Source organism: Gallus gallus, chromosome Z (genome assembly GCF_016699485.2).
Source record: "Gallus gallus isolate bGalGal1 chromosome Z, bGalGal1.mat.broiler.GRCg7b, whole genome shotgun sequence".
Classification (NCBI taxonomy): domain Eukaryota; kingdom Metazoa; phylum Chordata; class Aves; order Galliformes; family Phasianidae; genus Gallus; species Gallus gallus.
The window spans coordinates 64,887,641-64,905,107 of NC_052572.1; the positions used below are offsets into that span (position 1 = coordinate 64,887,641).

The following is a 17,467-nucleotide window of genomic DNA, read 5'->3' on the forward strand; positions in this document are numbered from 1 at the left end:
AGACACGTGAAGGGTCCTACGCTACGCCGTCGCACAACGATGACGTCACGCAACGGCGTCTTAGCGCGCAGGCACGCCGCGGGCAGCTAAGCGGAGGCGGCGGGAAGGCCGCGTCGCGGCGGAAGGGGACCGGTTTGGCACCGCGTCGCGCGGCGCTGCCCCCGGCGTGTAGGCCCGGGATGTCCGGGAGCGCGGCGGGGCGGCAACTGGCGCCGGCGGAGGTAGGACTCGGGGCAGTCAAGTTAAAACCGAGTGCAGGCAACGTGAACCCGACCTTAGTGTGGGAACGATTTTTTTACATGGCTGTTCTGGAACAGCTTATGCTGTGTTGTTGTTTTGCATTCTGATTTCTGTTTTAGCTTCTGTTTCTGTTTTAATTCCTTTTAAAGTTCCAGTAGAGCTTGCAGCTTGTTCTGGTTTCCAATTTGCTACAAAATCCTCTGCCGTAGAATCTAAGGTGTGATTTACTTTGTTAACTCTTAAGAAGTTTTTACTCGGAGTAAAAAAGCAGTGTTAGTGAAGGCCTTTACAAGGTATTCTCTATATGTGCCTGATACAAATCTCAGGTTGTATCAATGTAAAGAGGGAAGGACAGCGCTGTAGTAATAGCAACCCCTCGTATTTTAGCAGGTAACGGATTGGTTCGCCCATTCGTTTGATGATTTCATTGGAAGCACAGATATTTCTTCCAGTGTAATTCCTCAAAAGTCACTCAAAGGCAACTCCGGGAGAAATCATCAGCAGAAGAAAGGCCTGTCTGCTGTGCCAGGATGCAGCAAAAGCAAAGTGTTGTCAAGAAAAAGAGCAAAGTTATCCTCAGTAGATCTGCCTTGTAGCAAGTCCAGACAAAACTGGGACCAGCCTCAAGACGAGCCATGGGTAGATAAATACAAACCCGAAACTCAGGTATGAGAGATTTTAAGTGCAAATTTAGTAGTAACGTTACTTATGGTGCTTTTCGTTGTTAATCCTTGATCAGGCTTTAAATAGATCCTATTTTATGAGGGCATTGAAGTTCTGATTTGATTTATATACCGTCTGTAATGAAGGTTTTAATGTGCTATGTATCTAATCTGTACAGTAATATCTATCTCTGTAGCTAATAACTTCCCAAAAATGCAGCTAAATAGCCCTGTAGGAGTCAAAGTGAGACACAGAGTGTGCTGTAACCGCCTCTGTTTATAGAAGGGAAAACTGCCAGTGCAGAAACCTGGCCAACTTTTCATGTGCAATTGCAATAGGCCTTTCTAAATTCACCTTCCCTTCTAAAGGAGATAAATGTTTTTTTTCACTTCCCATCCCAAAGTGCTTTCCAGCGACAGCTTGCGCTTGTGTTGCGTGTCTCCAACTCACTGAAGCTAATTAATTTTGGCTCGTCCCAGCGGAGGGCCTTTGGTTTGTTCAGCCCAGAGCAGAGGAGCTGAGGGGAGGCCTCATGGCGGCTGCAGCTCCTCACAGGGCAATGGAAGGGCAGTGCTGAGCTCTGCTCTCAGTGACAGCGACAGGGCCCGAGGGAACGGCACAGAGCTGTGCCAGGGGAGGGACGTGGTTGGAGGAGAAGGTTGTGCCCTAGAGGGCGGTGGGCACAGAACGGGCTGCCCAGGTTGGTGGGCACAGCCCCGAGCTGCTGGAGCTCAGGGAGTGTTTGGACACCACTCTCAGACATCGCATTTGGGCTTGGCGTCGATGTTCCTGTGGGTCCCTTCCAACTCAAGACTTTCTACCTGTAGTAGGTGTACCTCCTACCAGCTTTCCTGAGGATATAAAAATACTCATGTTTTCTGTCCATCAGCACTTAAACTTTTGAATGTGTTGTCAAATCTGACAGTTACAATACAATACCACTATAGAAGGGAGAGAGAGCTGAGTTAATGCAGCACTTGTATTTTGTATTTAAATTTGTAATAGTCCAGTTCTGGAGAGGAACTGAGTCATAAGACTAGAAATTTGAAGAGGTCCATATGGTATTAGAGTCAGTAGGGCCTAACAAGGATCAGTTCTAGCAATAGCTGAAAAGCATTCTTATGTAATCATGCTGGAAGATCATGTTGTTACTTTAGAAATCATAAATCATTCATTATTTCCATGCTGCAAGGAATGGAAAATTGGTTGTTTGAGGAAACAAGCTCTAATGATTGCCCTTAATTTACTTCTAAAACATAGTGTATGTAACTGAAACATACACGTACACAGCTGTTCTCTTAGTCAGCCTGTATTCCGTTCTTGAATTTCATCATTAAAGTTTTAGAAACTGTAATGCATACGTATAAATGCATTTCATACATCTTTCATCTTGTTTTAGAATGACCTTGCTGTGCAAAAGAAGAAAATTGAAGAAGTTGAAACCTGGTTAAAAATGCATATATTTCAGAGACAGCCGAAGCAGGTAATTTTGCTGAAATTAGCAGATAGAAGTATAAAATTGTCTAAACAAATCAGATTGAATTCTACTTTAACTTTGGAAAAAACAAGCAAACAAAACAAAACAAAAACCCCCAAAAAACCCAAAAAAGCAAGCAAGACACAAGCCAGCCCTTTGCTTTTTATTAAGTAGTTTTATTGCATGGTAGGAAATCTCTTAAGGTAATAGATTAAGTGCTGAACTAATGTAAGAGCCCTATGCTAAGAGAAGTAGAGATGGATTCTGTTTTTGCTCAGCAGCATTCTTTTCTGCCATCCAGTCAATTCATACCTTCAGTTCAGTGTGTTTTTATAACTGCATTTTATCACCAGCAGTATGATTTTTAAATAGCGTGGTGAACTTCTAGTCACAGTGACTTAATGTAGAAGGATGCTTTTAATTTCCGGATTGTTCAGAGGCATTCTTATACAGATGTGTCATTTACTGGCTAGTGTTCTTCAGACCTGATTCTTCTGTTCCATTTATATCATGTTGGTACCCCATATAGTATGCAGTTAGCCAAGCAGATGCTGGGAGCAAACCTTGCAGATTTCTGTTCTAGCTCTGAGTACTGAATAGGTGATTAAAAACTCAAACTACTTACCTCTTTTCATTTGTAAATGAGAATCATTACTGTACAAAAGATAAAATAACTCAAACAGTATTCATCATCAGTCAACATTTAATCTTTATTCCTAATGTTTGGGATTATTTTCTTTCTCTGTCAGGATGGCTGTGTTTTACTGTTAACCGGTCCTGCTGGCTGTGGAAAGACAGCAACTGTACAAATATTAGCAAAAGATCTTGGCGTTCAAGTGCAAGAATGGACCAATCCAATATCTTTAGACTTCACAAAAGAAGACTTAAGAAATATATCTGGCCACAGTAAGTATTTTATTTTTTTTCAGGTAATTTTGTGGTTTGTTTTCTATGTGACAGAGACAAAAGAAAAAAAAAATAGACTCCAAAGTCAGATTGTCTATATAAGCCACCTCCTTGGAGTTCAATAATAGTCTTAATTCTGTTTTTGTCTGAGAAGGGATTTAGTTTTTACAGTGTTTACTCCAAAATAGTTTGCAGTTCATACAGAGAGCAGTGTAATGTTTTGGATACCGTTTGAACTTTGTTAAATAAGGATGTATCTTTGTCTGAGTTCTCCACTGAATTCTTCCCTTTAACAACTATCTTTTATTTGAAATATGTTTGCCAAAAGGCTTTACTGTTCACGTTACCTGAAAGTAGCATGGGTGGGTATTAGTTCTTGTGGATATTTGTATTCTACTTGGTATAACATAGAACACGAATTTTTAATTAGTTTTCTTTTTCAGACTCAAATTCTCATACGTTTCCAAGTCAGGCCCAAGCAGCTCTTTTTCAGGATTTTCTATTAAGAGCAAATAAGTATAACAAACTTCAGATGCTTGGGGAGTCCTCAGAAAATGATAAAAAGCTTATTCTTATTGAAGTAAGTGAAAACTTTTGTAATAATCTTGACATGCTAACTAGCTGCTGCTGGAGGATTGATGTTGACAGTAGTTTGACTACTTTATTGCATACGAGTTCTTTATTACTTTTCTAGCCTCAACAACTGGCTGAAACCAAGTTCTACCTATGCTTAGACTGTATAATGTAATTGCCAGGCAGAAACTGCATACTAATTCATATACAGAAATAAGTAATAGGTACTCCAAAAAGTGACTGGAGCAATATTGAAGAAATCACACCGTGTTTCGCTTTCTAGAAATGTGTGTATATACAAAGGCATGTGTAGAAATTACACGTTAGCTGAGGATGCAGGAGAGTATAGAAGTGCATGGGAATTAATAAAATCATAAGGCATTTGAAATTCACCTTTCTCATAAGCCATAACAGGAAATCCAGGAGAAGGCTTTATTTTCACCAATTTGGGAATATATCACACCACTACATCCTTTCTGAACTTTTCATTGTTTTCTGACAGGAAGATTTTATAAATTAATAAAGTAGTCTGTGAACTCTCAAGAGAAAGAATAGAAGAGAGAAAAGTTCTAGCTGAGCAATGTTGTCTACCATATAACTTGGAAAATGTAGTTTCTTATGACCTCTGTTCATAAAGTCGCTTCCTTGTCTACATGCTCTCATATCTGATATATTATATCTTGCCTTCTTCAGTATAGCTGTTACTCTGTCTATATTTGTTTGCTTTGAATAGAATTTTCTAGTAGGCAGTGTTGTCAGCCGAGGCTGTTTTTTAGGAAACAGGATTAGAAAGAAAATGCTTCTCCTAGGTGATTGTTTTTCCATAATAAAAGAAAGAAGTATTACGCTTCGCCCCTCCCACTTCCCCCCCCCTACCTCCCGATTATCTTCACCTTTAGTCACAGTTGAAGCCACGCTAACTAGCAACAAAAAACATGAAGCAATGTAGCATGCCTTAAGTCAGTCTGTGGGAGAGAATATTTACACCTGAATGTAATGACAGCAGTTAATTTGTTTTGAATAGGACATGCCAAACCAATTCTATCGAGACCCTAGCAGTCTACATGAAATTCTCAGGTTAGTTATAAATAAGTTTTTAATGGTTAGCCTTAGCCACTTTGCACTATAGTGGAGTTTGAATCCTCTTACATGTATTTGTTTGTCACTTTAGGAGATTTGTACGTACAAGTAGATGTCCCCTTATATTTATAATATCAGATAACTTCAGTGGAGACAGCAACCAGAGGTTACTATTCCCCAAAGAAATTCTAGAGGAGTTGTGTATATCAATTATTAGGTAAGATCTTTTGTCTCATTAAAAAATTATTAAAATAAATGAGAATTCAAAAACTAATTCATTTTTTAAATGGAATTTAACAGTTTCAAGCCTGTTGCACCAACGAACATGATGAAAGTTCTTAATCGAATAGCCACAGCAGAAGCTAACATGGTAAGTTGTCAAAACTGTGAACTTCTGCACAGTACTGGGACCAAAAGATTTCAGGCTTTTATATCTGAAATTTGTTACTCCTACTTGTTTTTGCTAATTGCTTGATCTTTGATCAAGTAATAGGCTTTTGCCTCCCAGGAGGGGGAAGAAGAAAAAGAAGCTACAGCAAAATACAAGGAAGAAAAGGGAAAGCCATCTTGGTTTTTAGATGAGTTCCCCTTGAACCTTTGTCTGAAGTTGCCTCTGAAAATTCTGCCTTTTACAGAAATCATATATATAAAACAAATAATAAGAAGAGAAGTCATTTTTATGGTATTCATTAAGACCTGAAGAGGTCATTAACCGAAGTCATGTACTCTCAAGCTATTAGATTACAGTCTAGTCTAATACTGAGTGACAGTTACGAAATAAATTTGTGCGTTTTTTTCTCTAGTCTTGAAATGTAAAATATGGTGACTTATTCAGCTGGAGATCTTGCCTGGCCTCAACATGTACTGAGTTGTAATATGGTCTGTTCACGGTCTATATCAGGGATGGGTACCTGTGGTAAAAGTAATACTCAGGTATGCCTTTTCCCACTTGATTATTTTGAATGTTGTTTTTTCCCTGTAGAACAGAGAGAAGAATTATGCTCCTGATAGAGCTTCGCTGGAGTTGCTTTGCAAAGGTTGTTCAGGTGATATAAGAAGCGCAATAAACAGTCTCCAATTTTTTTCCATGAAAGGTAAATATCTATGATTTTGGTGAAAGTGAGTGACATTTTGACTGCTTCCACAGTGAAGAAAAACTGTTGACTGCTGAAGCTCCATTACGTGGGCTGTGAGAAAAAAAACTTCTTAATGTTTCCCTGTGATAAAAGGGAGCAGGTTTTGTTGCTGTTGTTTGTTTTAGCTAAATATGTTGGTAACTCTGTTTACATATAATCTCAGTACTGACTACTAATGATATACGTAGGTTGTTCCAAAAGTAGTGCCTTTTGTTTATTTCCATGGAAGCTATGATGGGTACAAAGAGCACAGTATACTATTTGATGGAGCAAGTTGTCAGGTATAAAACATTCTTCTCCAACATAGTCACTGCTGTTAGCTATGCATCTCTTGAACAAGAGCCTGCATGATGCACTTGTAACGAGCTGCACTGGTGTAGGTGAGCCACTGTCACTGCTGCAGAGATGCACCGCTCACTACCTCACTGTGCTCTCACTCACTGTTTGGTCTCAGAAGCATTTGGCAGGCATTGAGGAGTGTCAGTGGGTGCTGTATTTTCTACATGGAGGAATTCAGTGACACCTTTGCTTCAGCCACACTTCCCTGCCAGACACCATTCTGTTGGACTGTCCCTTTGCTGCTGTCTTTTGCACAGCAGCATGTCATAGAATACTGGTGGGAATGTTCCACCTTTACTGCCGTCCAACCAACATCCACTTCTGCTGTGGGCCAACATCATAAAATAGGAGGCATTATTTTTGGAGCAGCCCTTAAGTATTTGCTATGTGTCTGCTGATGTAATGTAATGTGACGATCTCTTTTCCTCTTGATATCTTTGGTACCAGTACGTGTTTACTGATGAAAGCTTTTATGAAGCAACCTCTATCTGAAAGTGATAGTTTCTCTGCTTGGTTCTCTTAGTACTTAGAAATGCTACATAAGTAGAGCTGAAATAGCCCACTGAATTTTTATGCGTAATTTATGAAGTGATTGTTGGTAAGCTGAAAAGCTCTGAGGTACCACAATCCACCCTAAAGTTATTGATTGGATAAAATAACTTTTTTGTGAAGTTCAGTATAGTAGGAGCCTTTAAAACACAGGACTAGGCTTTGTTCAAATCAAACTTAAATTGGGAAAATGAGGATTATTTCAGATCTTCCCATGTAGAAAGAAAAGACTTACTGCTGTGTCTCTTGTAAGTGCTGGAAGTCAGAGTATGTAACGAAAAAAATGTATGGAAGTTACATAATCTTTTTTTAATCTGTTCTCTAGCACGTGTGGTTTGTTCTAGAAACTTTTAGGTGGTGCCAGTATTTACATTCAACATAGAAATAAGGAAGTGAATTTAACTTTTGTGGTACATCTTAAAGCTACTAGCAAATTTGTTTCTGTTCATCTCCATTCTATCCTTCAGCACTGTGAAACAACATGTAGCCTTATATTCCAAGTCAGTATAGAGTTTTTTTTTAGAGTTTTAGGTTTTAGAGTTAAAAAAGAAAAAGTACATAATTCCTCTACTAAAAACATTTTGATAGTGGCGATGCCATTAAATGCATAAAAAGTAGATTGGGAATACCTGAAGGGAGTTTGCCCTTGCTTACTGGTTGATGTTAAGGAGCTTATACATAAGTAAACTGGTTGTTTTTTAGACGGTTCAGATTTTTTGTGTTAATTTAAAGTAAACTCACTTTGGAAGTATAAAAACATGAGAGTTATAAAGAGAATGTGGGAGAAAACAAAGGCATACATTCTCTTCTCACATTTTTTTTTTTCTTTAGAGGCTGATGAAAAGATCTTAATTCATGTTGAATAGAAATTGTTCAGTTGTTCAGGTTTTAGATAATAGATAGGCAGCCAGTGATGTTTTGGAAAGAACCCACCTCCATTTTCCTTTCCTGAATGTCATCAGAAGGATGGCAGGATTTGTTTTCTAAGTATGTAGTTTCTTTGTGTGTGTGCTAGGTACATAAATGATGTATTCAATTGGATGATATTAATGGGTAAAAGGGATCTGTGGTAATCATCGGAGAAGAAAAAGCTAACTACTTGAAGGATAATTTCCTCTAGTTTGGAGAACATGTGACTGCTGCTAAATCAAATTCTGGATTTGATAATTGCAGAAAATGTAATGGGAATATTAGCTACGTATATTTGCACCTGCCTTACTTGTACTTTATTTATAAAGGAGAAATTGCAACTTAGGAAGCATACAGAGCTAGAGTAAGTAAGCAAGAATGCCAGCTTCTGTTTAAGAATGGCACCTTAGCTATGGCTTGTGGGGCAAAGTGGAATGAAACCTGCTAGTGTAGGTAATGGGGTTGCCTTCTTAATAAATGATCTTTCTCTTAGTGGCTGCATTTATAAAACTTTCTGTATCGTGGATTTTATTTATTTTTATTTACTCCAGGTCCTTTATTCTGTTTGTATTCTGCTTTTATTGGTAGACTGCTCATTGGAGAAAGACTTCTGGTCAAGGAAGAAACGGAGTTCCACGCTAAAAAGTGAAACAGCAGCAGCAATGTGTAGCTTAAGGAAGAAAAGTAAATCTGATATTTCAGAAGACCAGGCGATACAAGCTATCGGTGGCAAAGATGCTTCCATCTTTCTTTTTCATGCTCTAGGGAAAATAATTTACTGCAAAAGTAAGAAAAGTTACTTGTTCTGTCTTCATTAAAGAGAAAAGCATGTCAGCTATTAGTAGCTAACCTTCGTTTAAATAAGGCTAGGGTGATTTCTAATTAACGTGTTTTGCCATTGGTAACAGTATTAAACAGCAATAAATATTTCTGGTAGCTGAGATTGCAGCCGTGTGTATCCAGAAGAGAAATAATGCATGTTTCTTGAGAGAATTTCTACGCATATATGATCAAATAATAACTCTAGTTGCTTTAGGTCTGTGAGCTGTCAAGCATGCAAAGATGGATAACCATCCCATTTGTTGCTTTGCCCAAAAGCACAATCTTCTTTTGTACAGAGTACATAGCTGTGTGGTTACGTTTTGCTCTCATCTGTTTTCTTAGAGGTTACAAAACAGCCCTGCAGCTTTTTAGTTGCTGCCTTTCCTATCCGAGTTTGATTCCTTTTGCTGTTTTTTCCTCCTTACTTCTTATTTCAAGTCCTTGGTTCCTTTGAGACCCATGTGCTTTTCTGAGCTGGAAGGCTCTTTGACTTCTCCTTTTAGTACCTCGTCTCCCTTTCCACTTCTCCATGATGCTTTTCTCTTTGCTGCTTTTTATACACACAGCTCTGTAAACTTACTTCCTCTTTAGTCCATGTGTAGAGTTACTGTCTTTTTTTTAACATTTGAAAAATATCAGTCATAAGAATTTGGTGTTTATGCTATGTTACTATCTGTAGTGAGGTAAATCAGAATTCATAATGCGGTTTTTCCACCTTTGCCTAACAATTGACAGAATCTGCCCCAAAACCAATTAAGAAATGGTGAGATGAGGGAGTATGAAAATCTTCAAGTGGATTTTATTTTATAAAGCACAGTATAACCAGTTACATACTGTTGACTATATTGATGTGACTGCAAATACTTTTATACAGACTGGAAACTGTGCAACGTAGCTGTTGGTAAAGTCAAGTTAGAAATTATGCCCCATGTATGTGAAGGTTTCTGTTCATGAAGTTGCATGCTTCTGTTCTTGTTCCTACCTCATCTATGTTCTGATTTTTGAATGTAACATCTGAAATGTCTATTTATTTACTTGTTTTTCCTTTACCTTAGCTTTTTGGTACTATGCATTAATGTCACTCTGTTTCTGGTACTAAAAGACTATGGATTATACAATTCCTTTTAGGAGAACCGCTGTCAGAATCTGAATTTCCTCAGCTGCCTTCTCACTTACTAGAACACCATCGAGACACGTTGCTAATCCATCCTGAGGTACATCTTCAGTTTGGATTTGGATTTGGGGGAGAGGGGGGGGAGAAGCAGACAAACCTGAGTGATTGATGCAAATTCTCAAGAACAGTGGGTTTCTCATTAATCTTAATATACATATACTCAGTCTATCTAAGTTTAAGAATAATTATTTTGGAAGGGACTTCTGGAGGCTAACTTAAAAGACCAGTTCATTTCCCAGTCCTGTTAAGTTTTGAGTATCTTCAATAAGTCAGAGAGAACCTCAGACTTGTAGTGGGAGGTGGACTTTTTCTGCTGTTGACTGTGCCCATCGCCTATCATCCTTAGGCTGTACATGATTAAATAGAGTCTTGAGTTTACCTTTCTGTTATCACCTGTTACAGGGTTGAAAACAGCTTTCAGCCCCGTACCCTTCTTTGGGAACAAACAAGCCTTCCTTTTCTATATGAATCGTTTGGGGCCTTAATGTATCTAATTCCAATACCCTGCCATGAGCAGTGTCGCCTCTTACTAGACCAAATTGCCTAAAGGTCCTTCCAGCGTGAGATCTTCCAGGGACCATCTCCACGGCTCTCCTCTGGACCTGCTCCAACAGGTCTTTCTTCTTCAGCTGGGGGCCCCGAAGCTGAATGCTGTACTCTAGATGGGGTCCCATGAGGGCAGAGTACAGGGGGGGAAATCACCTCCCTCTGCTATTGATACAGCCCAGGGTACAGTTGGCCTTTTGGGCTGCAGACACATTCTTCTGGGTCATATCCAGCTTGTCATTCATCAGTACTTTGAATCCCTTCTCTGCAGGGCTGCTCCGATCCCAGTCTACCATCTCCCAGCCTGTACTCATGCTTGCCCCAACCCAGGTGCTGGACCTTGCACTTGGCCTTGCTGAACTTGATGAGATTTCCATGGGCCCATCTCTCAAGCCTGTCAAGGTCCCAGCATATGGCATCCTTTCCCTTTTTGGGTTATGTGTGCCAGTTCCCTACCCATCAAAATGTGTCATAGTTTTATAGGATGCATTTCCTTTTATACTGTGTAAAATCTGAATGTCTTTCTTGTCCTCCATAGGATATTGTGGAAAAATCACACATGTCTGGAAGCATGTTTAATTTATACCTTCACCAGAACTACGTAGAATTTTTTACTGACATAGATGATGTTGTGAGAGCCAGTGAGTACCTGAGCACTGCTGATGTCCTTTGTGGTAATTGGAATGTAAGTGTCATTTTACACATTATATATATTTTCTTACACATTTTTTGTGCAAGTTGACAGCAGTTTGTTATAGTTGATGTTATATACGTATGTTATATACACTACAGTGTGTATGCGTATATATGTGTATATATACATGCCATAATATGGTATAAAAAATACTTTACATTGTTTTATAAAGCATTCTACAAAGTGTTTTTGGGTAGAACAAAGGTGTGTTAAAATGTGTCAGAGGCTGTGTGTTTTTTCCCTGGAGAACTTGAGCTGGTGCTCTCTTTGGCTCTGACTAGAGATTCTGCACTAACCTAAATACATATGGGGCATGTTGTGTCACTGCAGGTACAGGTTTGCTCTGGTTTGAATGAGGTGCACTATACACAGACCTCGGGTTCATCTAATGCCCTTTTTTTTTCCTTAGTCACGGCTTGTGATGGAAGAATACAGTACGTCTGTGTCTACTCGAGGTGTGATACATTCAAATACATCCAGAGCCTTTGCCCACTGCCAAGGAGGGATGGGGTTCCGGCCTTTACATAAACCCCAGTGGTTCTTTATCAATAGCAAGGTAAATGCTTGCTGTTTTGAGAAAGTTACTACATCTCTTAGTGATTTTAGTAGTATGTTAGAGGCTTGCATGCAGACCTAAACTTGTCAAATATGATATTTTGACATAAGCTACTTCTAAAGAATATTGGTATGAGGAGATCCATTTCTATTGTTTATTCCTTTAAAGGAAAAATAAAATGGAGTCCTCTGATAGCATTCTTTCTCCAAATTGGCATACTTCTGGCATAGTTTTAATCCTAAGTTACATGGTTAGTGTTGAAATAATGTAAGATATTTCTGAAAAATAAGTATAATTTGAGCAATTTAAACTGCTTTAAGCTCTTCTGTAACAAATTACTGCTGTTGTACTTTGTTTTTTCAGAAGTAGTTTGTGAGATGTGTGAGTTGTTGGCATTTATTTTTGCATTTGAATGCACACCTGCCCTGCTGTGTCTGCCTGTGTATAGGATAAAAACTTGCAGAAACCTTTAATGTCTGGTGAAAGACAAAAGTTAAGACATGTACCATTGTTTCTCAATCTATATACCTGAACTCAACCGTTTCTGTCTTTTCTGGATTAATTCTTCAGAAGCCTGTGCACAGTCATCCAGAAGACCAGGAAGTCATCCTGTTGCTTTTTATCATACTGAATTTATATGTCAGTTCTGGTTTAGCAGGGTTTGTACTTGCGGTTGTTTATTTTTTTTCTTTTTTCCCCAAATCTTACAGTATCAAGAAAATTGTGCTGCTGCAAAATCTCTCTTTTCAAGCTTCTGTTTATCACCAGAGTGTCTTCAAACAGAGCTATTGCCTTACCTTGCAAAGTTAGCAAATCCAATGAGAAACGAAGGTAAGATCAGTGTAACTCTTGGTTTTAGGCTTCCCCTCCCCCCTAGATATTAAAGCATATTGAAAAATTTCAGCACTACCAGGCTATTTAACGTGGTGAAGTCAGGAAGCTTGCTAATTGCACTCTTCATCTCCCTTTTTCATAGCGTACTGGGTAACTTAGTGGAGGAAAACAAAAAAAAAAAAGTAGTTATTTTAGTCTTCAGGCTTCTTTTGAGAGCCCTTTAATTAGGGGACTTAGTGAGAAGCCTTTTGGAAATGTGGAAGACTAACTCTATCTGTATGTTCCTTACTTGCTGATCCCTTTCAAATAACATCAAGTCTTAAAAAGGCTCTAAGTAGTCTTTCCTAGGAGAAGTAAATAAGTTCAAAGTTCACAGTGCTTTGTTGTCTAATGTAAGATAATGCATGAGAAGACAATTCATGCAGAAAAAATTCTTTGTATGATACATAATTCAGAAATTACTTTTCAGACAGCTGGGTCGCTTACACTGTGATAATTGCTTCTAATAACAGTGTATGTCTTATCTAAGGCCATGGCATCTAGATGAATTCATTTCATAGGCTGTGTATTAATAACTACAGAACAATTTCACAGCTGATGAGTGTTCTTCTACTTTATTGTGTAGGGAATCTGTAAATATGTTATGGCAGTTATTTAAGCTATTTTGATGGCCAAAGTATTGCAGATTTTTACAGGACCACTTAAACAAACTGATGAACTGCTTATTTTCCAATGTGTTCAATTTTATGTGTGTTATGACGTACTTTTATAATACTGGTTATTCTTTTTTTTCCTCAGCTCAGATTGCATTTATCCAAGATATTGGGAGACTGCCATTGAAAAGACATGTTGGGAGGTAAGCTTGCCTTTTAATTTCTTTAAGGGAATAAGATGCTGTCTTTCTTTGACCTTAACATATATTGAGGAAGAACCATTTCATACAGAAAAACTTCATTAGTGTGTACTTGTGGTGTAATGTTTTCTTCCATTTGCAGCACGAGTATTTCTTATTTTGGAAGTTAAAACTGTTTCCAGTTCAAATCTGTTCATAGTTACAATGTTAATAGCAGCATATTAAATATGGTCTTCTAATTCTTTAGTTTTTCATTTCCATTGTATTGAATGTTAGTACTGTGTGCTGAACATACCCATGTTTGTCCAGCACGTGATCTGAGTTAAATACTAGTTTTTATTTTGCAATCGAGATTTGAGTAAGAATAAAAATGAATTGATACAACAAATGCAGTGTGCTTTACCCATTGTTTATCATGACATAAAACAGTATTGTAACTTCTAACAAAATACTGTCCCTTCCTGTATTCTAAGAGGTTTAGGAAGATGCCATGAGTTATTTTTCATATTCTTTTAAAGCAATTGTACACTTGTAGAACCAGAAACACGTGAAGTGCTTTCTCTGAAGTTAAGTAGCAGTACTGATTTTATTTTGTGTAGTGGTTTCATAAAAGCACAAGTATCGAAGTTCTTCCTTCAGAGGAGCACTGCAGCTGCCCTGCTACAGACTGTGCTATGCTTATGGGGCAAAAGGCATGATGTGCTACACTCTGTGACTAACGGGCTTTTTGAACTATAGGGATCATTCATACATGAGGACCTCGTTTTTTCTAACCCTTGTATCTTAGGAAACCAAATGGTCTTAATCACAATTATTTTCTGTAATGAGAAGATTTCTCTAATTAACTGGATTGAGACTAATTTCTCCTTTTCTGAGCCAAGAGAAAGATGGTCTGTCAGATGCCCTGACAAACTTTCATCACTGTAATTCTGCTGAGTTCAGTTATGAAATACTGCCCTGTAAAGTTACCCCAGAACCACCCTATTCTCCAGCAGATACAATAAATGCTATTTTGGCTGCTAGTCCCGAAGAAACAGAGACATCTTTATAATTTCCTTAGTCTAAACCAAAACATTTATAACTTCAGAAATTAATTATAGACTTCCCTATGCCATTAATTTTGTCATCAGCATACCTATAAATATTGGTAAACTTTTGTACCTGCATTACTAAGTTGTGTGCGTACATTTAACTTTATCTGAGGGATTACTCTGAACTTAAGACTGTAATCTTTTTCATTTGTTCAATCTTTTGGAAGGGAAGCATAAAGACATTTAAACACTTCAGTGGTAAGCATTTGCTTCCTGAACAAATCCTAATTGAAAATAGTTTTTTATGTATTAAGTAGCCCTTAAAATAATGAATGTACAGCTGTTTCAGTAAGAATGTTTATTTTTCAATTACATTTATTAGTGGTATAGGAATAGCAATGTAGTAAGGAAACTGGCATTGGGGAGAGTGAGTGTATGGCATTTGCTGAGTTGGAATTAGTTTTCTGATGAGGTTTTTGTCAATAACTCTGAGAAAGTTTATTAATACTGTCTAACACAAGAACAGTTTTAAAGGAGCATCAATGCAGAGATGCTACAAAAATTGAAGTCCAAATACTAAAGGGAAGCTAAAAATTAAAAAAAAAAAAAAAAAAATCACTTCTTGTCCCAAGTTGCCTGTTTCAAGTTCAGTTGCTGACTGTCATGAGGGGCACACTGTGGGCTGTTGTCAGTTACTTCATTGTCAGCAGTTCATGTGCTTTAGGAGAGGAGCAAATCCACTGCCACCATAAGGAGAAACGTCAGGCAACAGTGGGTGCTGGAGACTAAAAGAACACGGACATGTTTGGCTGTTTTGCTGTTGCCATAGCTCTGGTGTGGGGCTCTGTGTTGCTTCTCTTTACCTGAGAGAAATTTCTATCATCTGTAGCGTCTTATGCAGCTTATATGTAGTGTTGAGTTTTGGGCATAAATATCTGTACTTGGAAGATGTGCACATGGGTGTAAAACATGATAATAAAGGTGAGGATATAAATTTTAAGAAGACCAAACGTGTATAGCTTGAATCAACCACGACTGGTAGGGATACTACTGCCAGAAAATGTGAAAGCTGTGAAAGCATTGGTGAACAGGGAGGGCTTGGGTGGTGTGCAAGAGGTGTGGGAGAGCGGGAAGCGCAGTGGTTGGTTTGGCTGGGTGGTTTTGTTTTGTTTGATGTTACTCTTGTAATGGTTATTTTGCAGGTTAAAGCTTGAAATGCTCACTGATAAAGATCCTGGAGTTCCAGACCTACTTGTTGGATATGAGGAGGACCCTGCTGGCATGCATGCTGCGGAGGTGGCTGTACAGATGGAGGAAAATAGAACAAATGAGAATGATTGGGATGGATTGCCCCTTTCATCCAGTCAGCGCAGTGGAAGTGAACTACCTTGCAGTCAGCCTCAGCCTGTTGCCACTCAAGTAGCTATGGAGGAAGATGAATTAAACATAGAGGAATATGACAGCGACTAAGTCCAACAAACCAGCAACCACTGACTTAGCTGATAGATTATTAGGCACCAAAGGCCTTTGCTAAAACGAGTATGGTCTGCTGAACAGTTAGGTGGGCTGGGAGGCCCAGCCTAAACATACTGTGTCTGTGTCAAGACACTTTTCTTTAGCTTCCTCATAGCTCTGCAGGATCAGACCTGATCAGAATACTAAATCACAGGCTATTCCCTGCCTGTCCTGAGCCATAAAAGTATACTGAGACAAAGAGAGAAGAATAAATGATAAATTTAAATAGTTGAGACTGTAGCTAATCAGTGCCAGTCTTAAGTTATTTTTGTTTAAACATCTTAATTTAGTATGGAGTTGTACAATGTGCTCCTATTTACACATTTGGTAAGTTATCAGCATTTGAAGATTTTTCTAAAGGGTATATCTTCAGAAAACTTGCTGTTTGGAAGTTAGAACCTTCTGGAAAAGGAGATTTAAGGGGATATGTAAAAACTTTGATATCTTGTATTGATGATGTAAATAAAACTACTGCGTGAGCACTGTTCTGTAATCTGGTAAAGATATGTTTTATTTATAAACACATTAAAATATGTTTTACGCGGTTTATTTTGGATTCATTTTTGAAATTTTTTGATAATTTATTGAGGTGAAAATACAACAGTTAAGCAGAAGTCCCTGTCCTATTCTTATTTGGTAGGAAGTTAATGGTGTCATGTAGTTTTCCTCTTAAAATTACAGTTAGGCTGGAACAAAGAATAATCTCATGTTTCCTAACTGATGCTCAAAGTGAGTTTTTGGTGAGCAAGTCACCAAAGAGACCTTCTCACTGTGAAGCCCTGGGACACTGGAGAGTAAGACAAAGAGCAAACAGCTTCTAAGGACAAACAGGAGGGCCTTTAGTATGCGCTGTTAACCCAGTCACAACTGAGAAACCCTTCATCCTTTATCCCTGTTGTTTGGGAGAAGTTAGGGCCAATTAACTGATTAGAGGAACAGGAACTTCTTGTAAGTGGATGGTATATAAGATGTATGTTGAACACAATACAGTAGATCTATTCTGCTGCTACAAGAGACTGATAGAGCTCTCCAACTCCACTGAGCGCTGACATAGTCTTCACGATTATTGTTTAATTTTAAAGAGGGGGAATTTACATCTTCAATTCGATTACAGCTCTACTCATTACATTTCCCTCTGTGGGATGCTTTGGATGGGGTGGTCCCTGCTTAGTTTAGGTGTAGACTCAGTTCATCCTAGCCTCATGCAGGTATGTGTCACCAAAATGCCAGCTGGACCTTCCTGAGCTCATAGGGCGATGATGGAATTGAAGGACAGTAACATGTGCTACACTCGTTTTCATTTCGTAAGCAAAATACAGAGCTACATCATGTTTTTTAGCTTTCCTGATAATAGTATGAAGAAATAATAGTAACAAGAAAGTTCTTGAACATCAACTATTGGTTATTAGTGTTGGCCTTGGTCTTACTAAAACACTCAACGCATAGTTAATGATAAACTTTAGCAAGAGACATATTACTCTCATCTAGAGCATTCAATATCACTACTGTAAAATCTCTTTCACATTGAGGCACCACCAAAACTCTCAGTTTATATAACAATAATTTTTAT

The 17,467-nt window shown here is 38.3% G+C and overlaps 1 protein-coding gene across 2 annotated transcripts; it reads left to right on the top strand.

Annotated features, from left to right (window-relative positions):
• Positions 1 to 54: 54 nt before the first annotated feature.
• RAD17 (RAD17 checkpoint clamp loader component) lies at positions 55 to 16,446 on the top strand. Of its 2 annotated transcripts, none has more exons than XM_015280600.4 (16): positions 55 to 221; positions 631 to 906; positions 2,303 to 2,386; positions 3,130 to 3,286; positions 3,730 to 3,866; positions 4,884 to 4,936; positions 5,031 to 5,156; positions 5,240 to 5,309; positions 5,922 to 6,033; positions 8,461 to 8,658; positions 9,823 to 9,908; positions 10,953 to 11,099; positions 11,518 to 11,664; positions 12,375 to 12,495; positions 13,297 to 13,354; positions 15,585 to 16,446. In XM_015280600.4, the coding sequence occupies exons 1-16, from the start codon at positions 180 to 182 to the stop codon at positions 15,850 to 15,852; spliced, it is 2,082 nt and encodes a 693-aa protein (XP_015136086.2). In that variant the 5' UTR covers positions 55 to 179; the 3' UTR covers positions 15,853 to 16,446. The 2 variants fall into 2 exon arrangements, with proteins under 2 accessions (XP_015136086.2, NP_998749.2); NM_213584.3 differs by having other exon boundaries at positions 89 to 221; positions 628 to 906.
• Positions 16,447 to 17,467: the final 1,021 nt, after the last annotated feature.

Excerpts from the sequence above, each read along its gene's own strand:
- RAD17 (NM_213584.3), top strand. The coding sequence starts at position 180 with ATGTCCGGGAGCGCGGCGGGGCGGCAACTGGCGCCGGCGGAG. Across the intron at positions 2,387-3,129 it reads TTCAGAGACAGCCGAAGCAG|GATGGCTGTGTTTTACTGTT; the intron begins GTAATTTTGCTG and ends TTTCTCTGTCAG. Across the intron at positions 12,496-13,296 it reads AAATCCAATGAGAAACGAAG|CTCAGATTGCATTTATCCAA; the intron begins GTAAGATCAGTG and ends TTTTTTCCTCAG.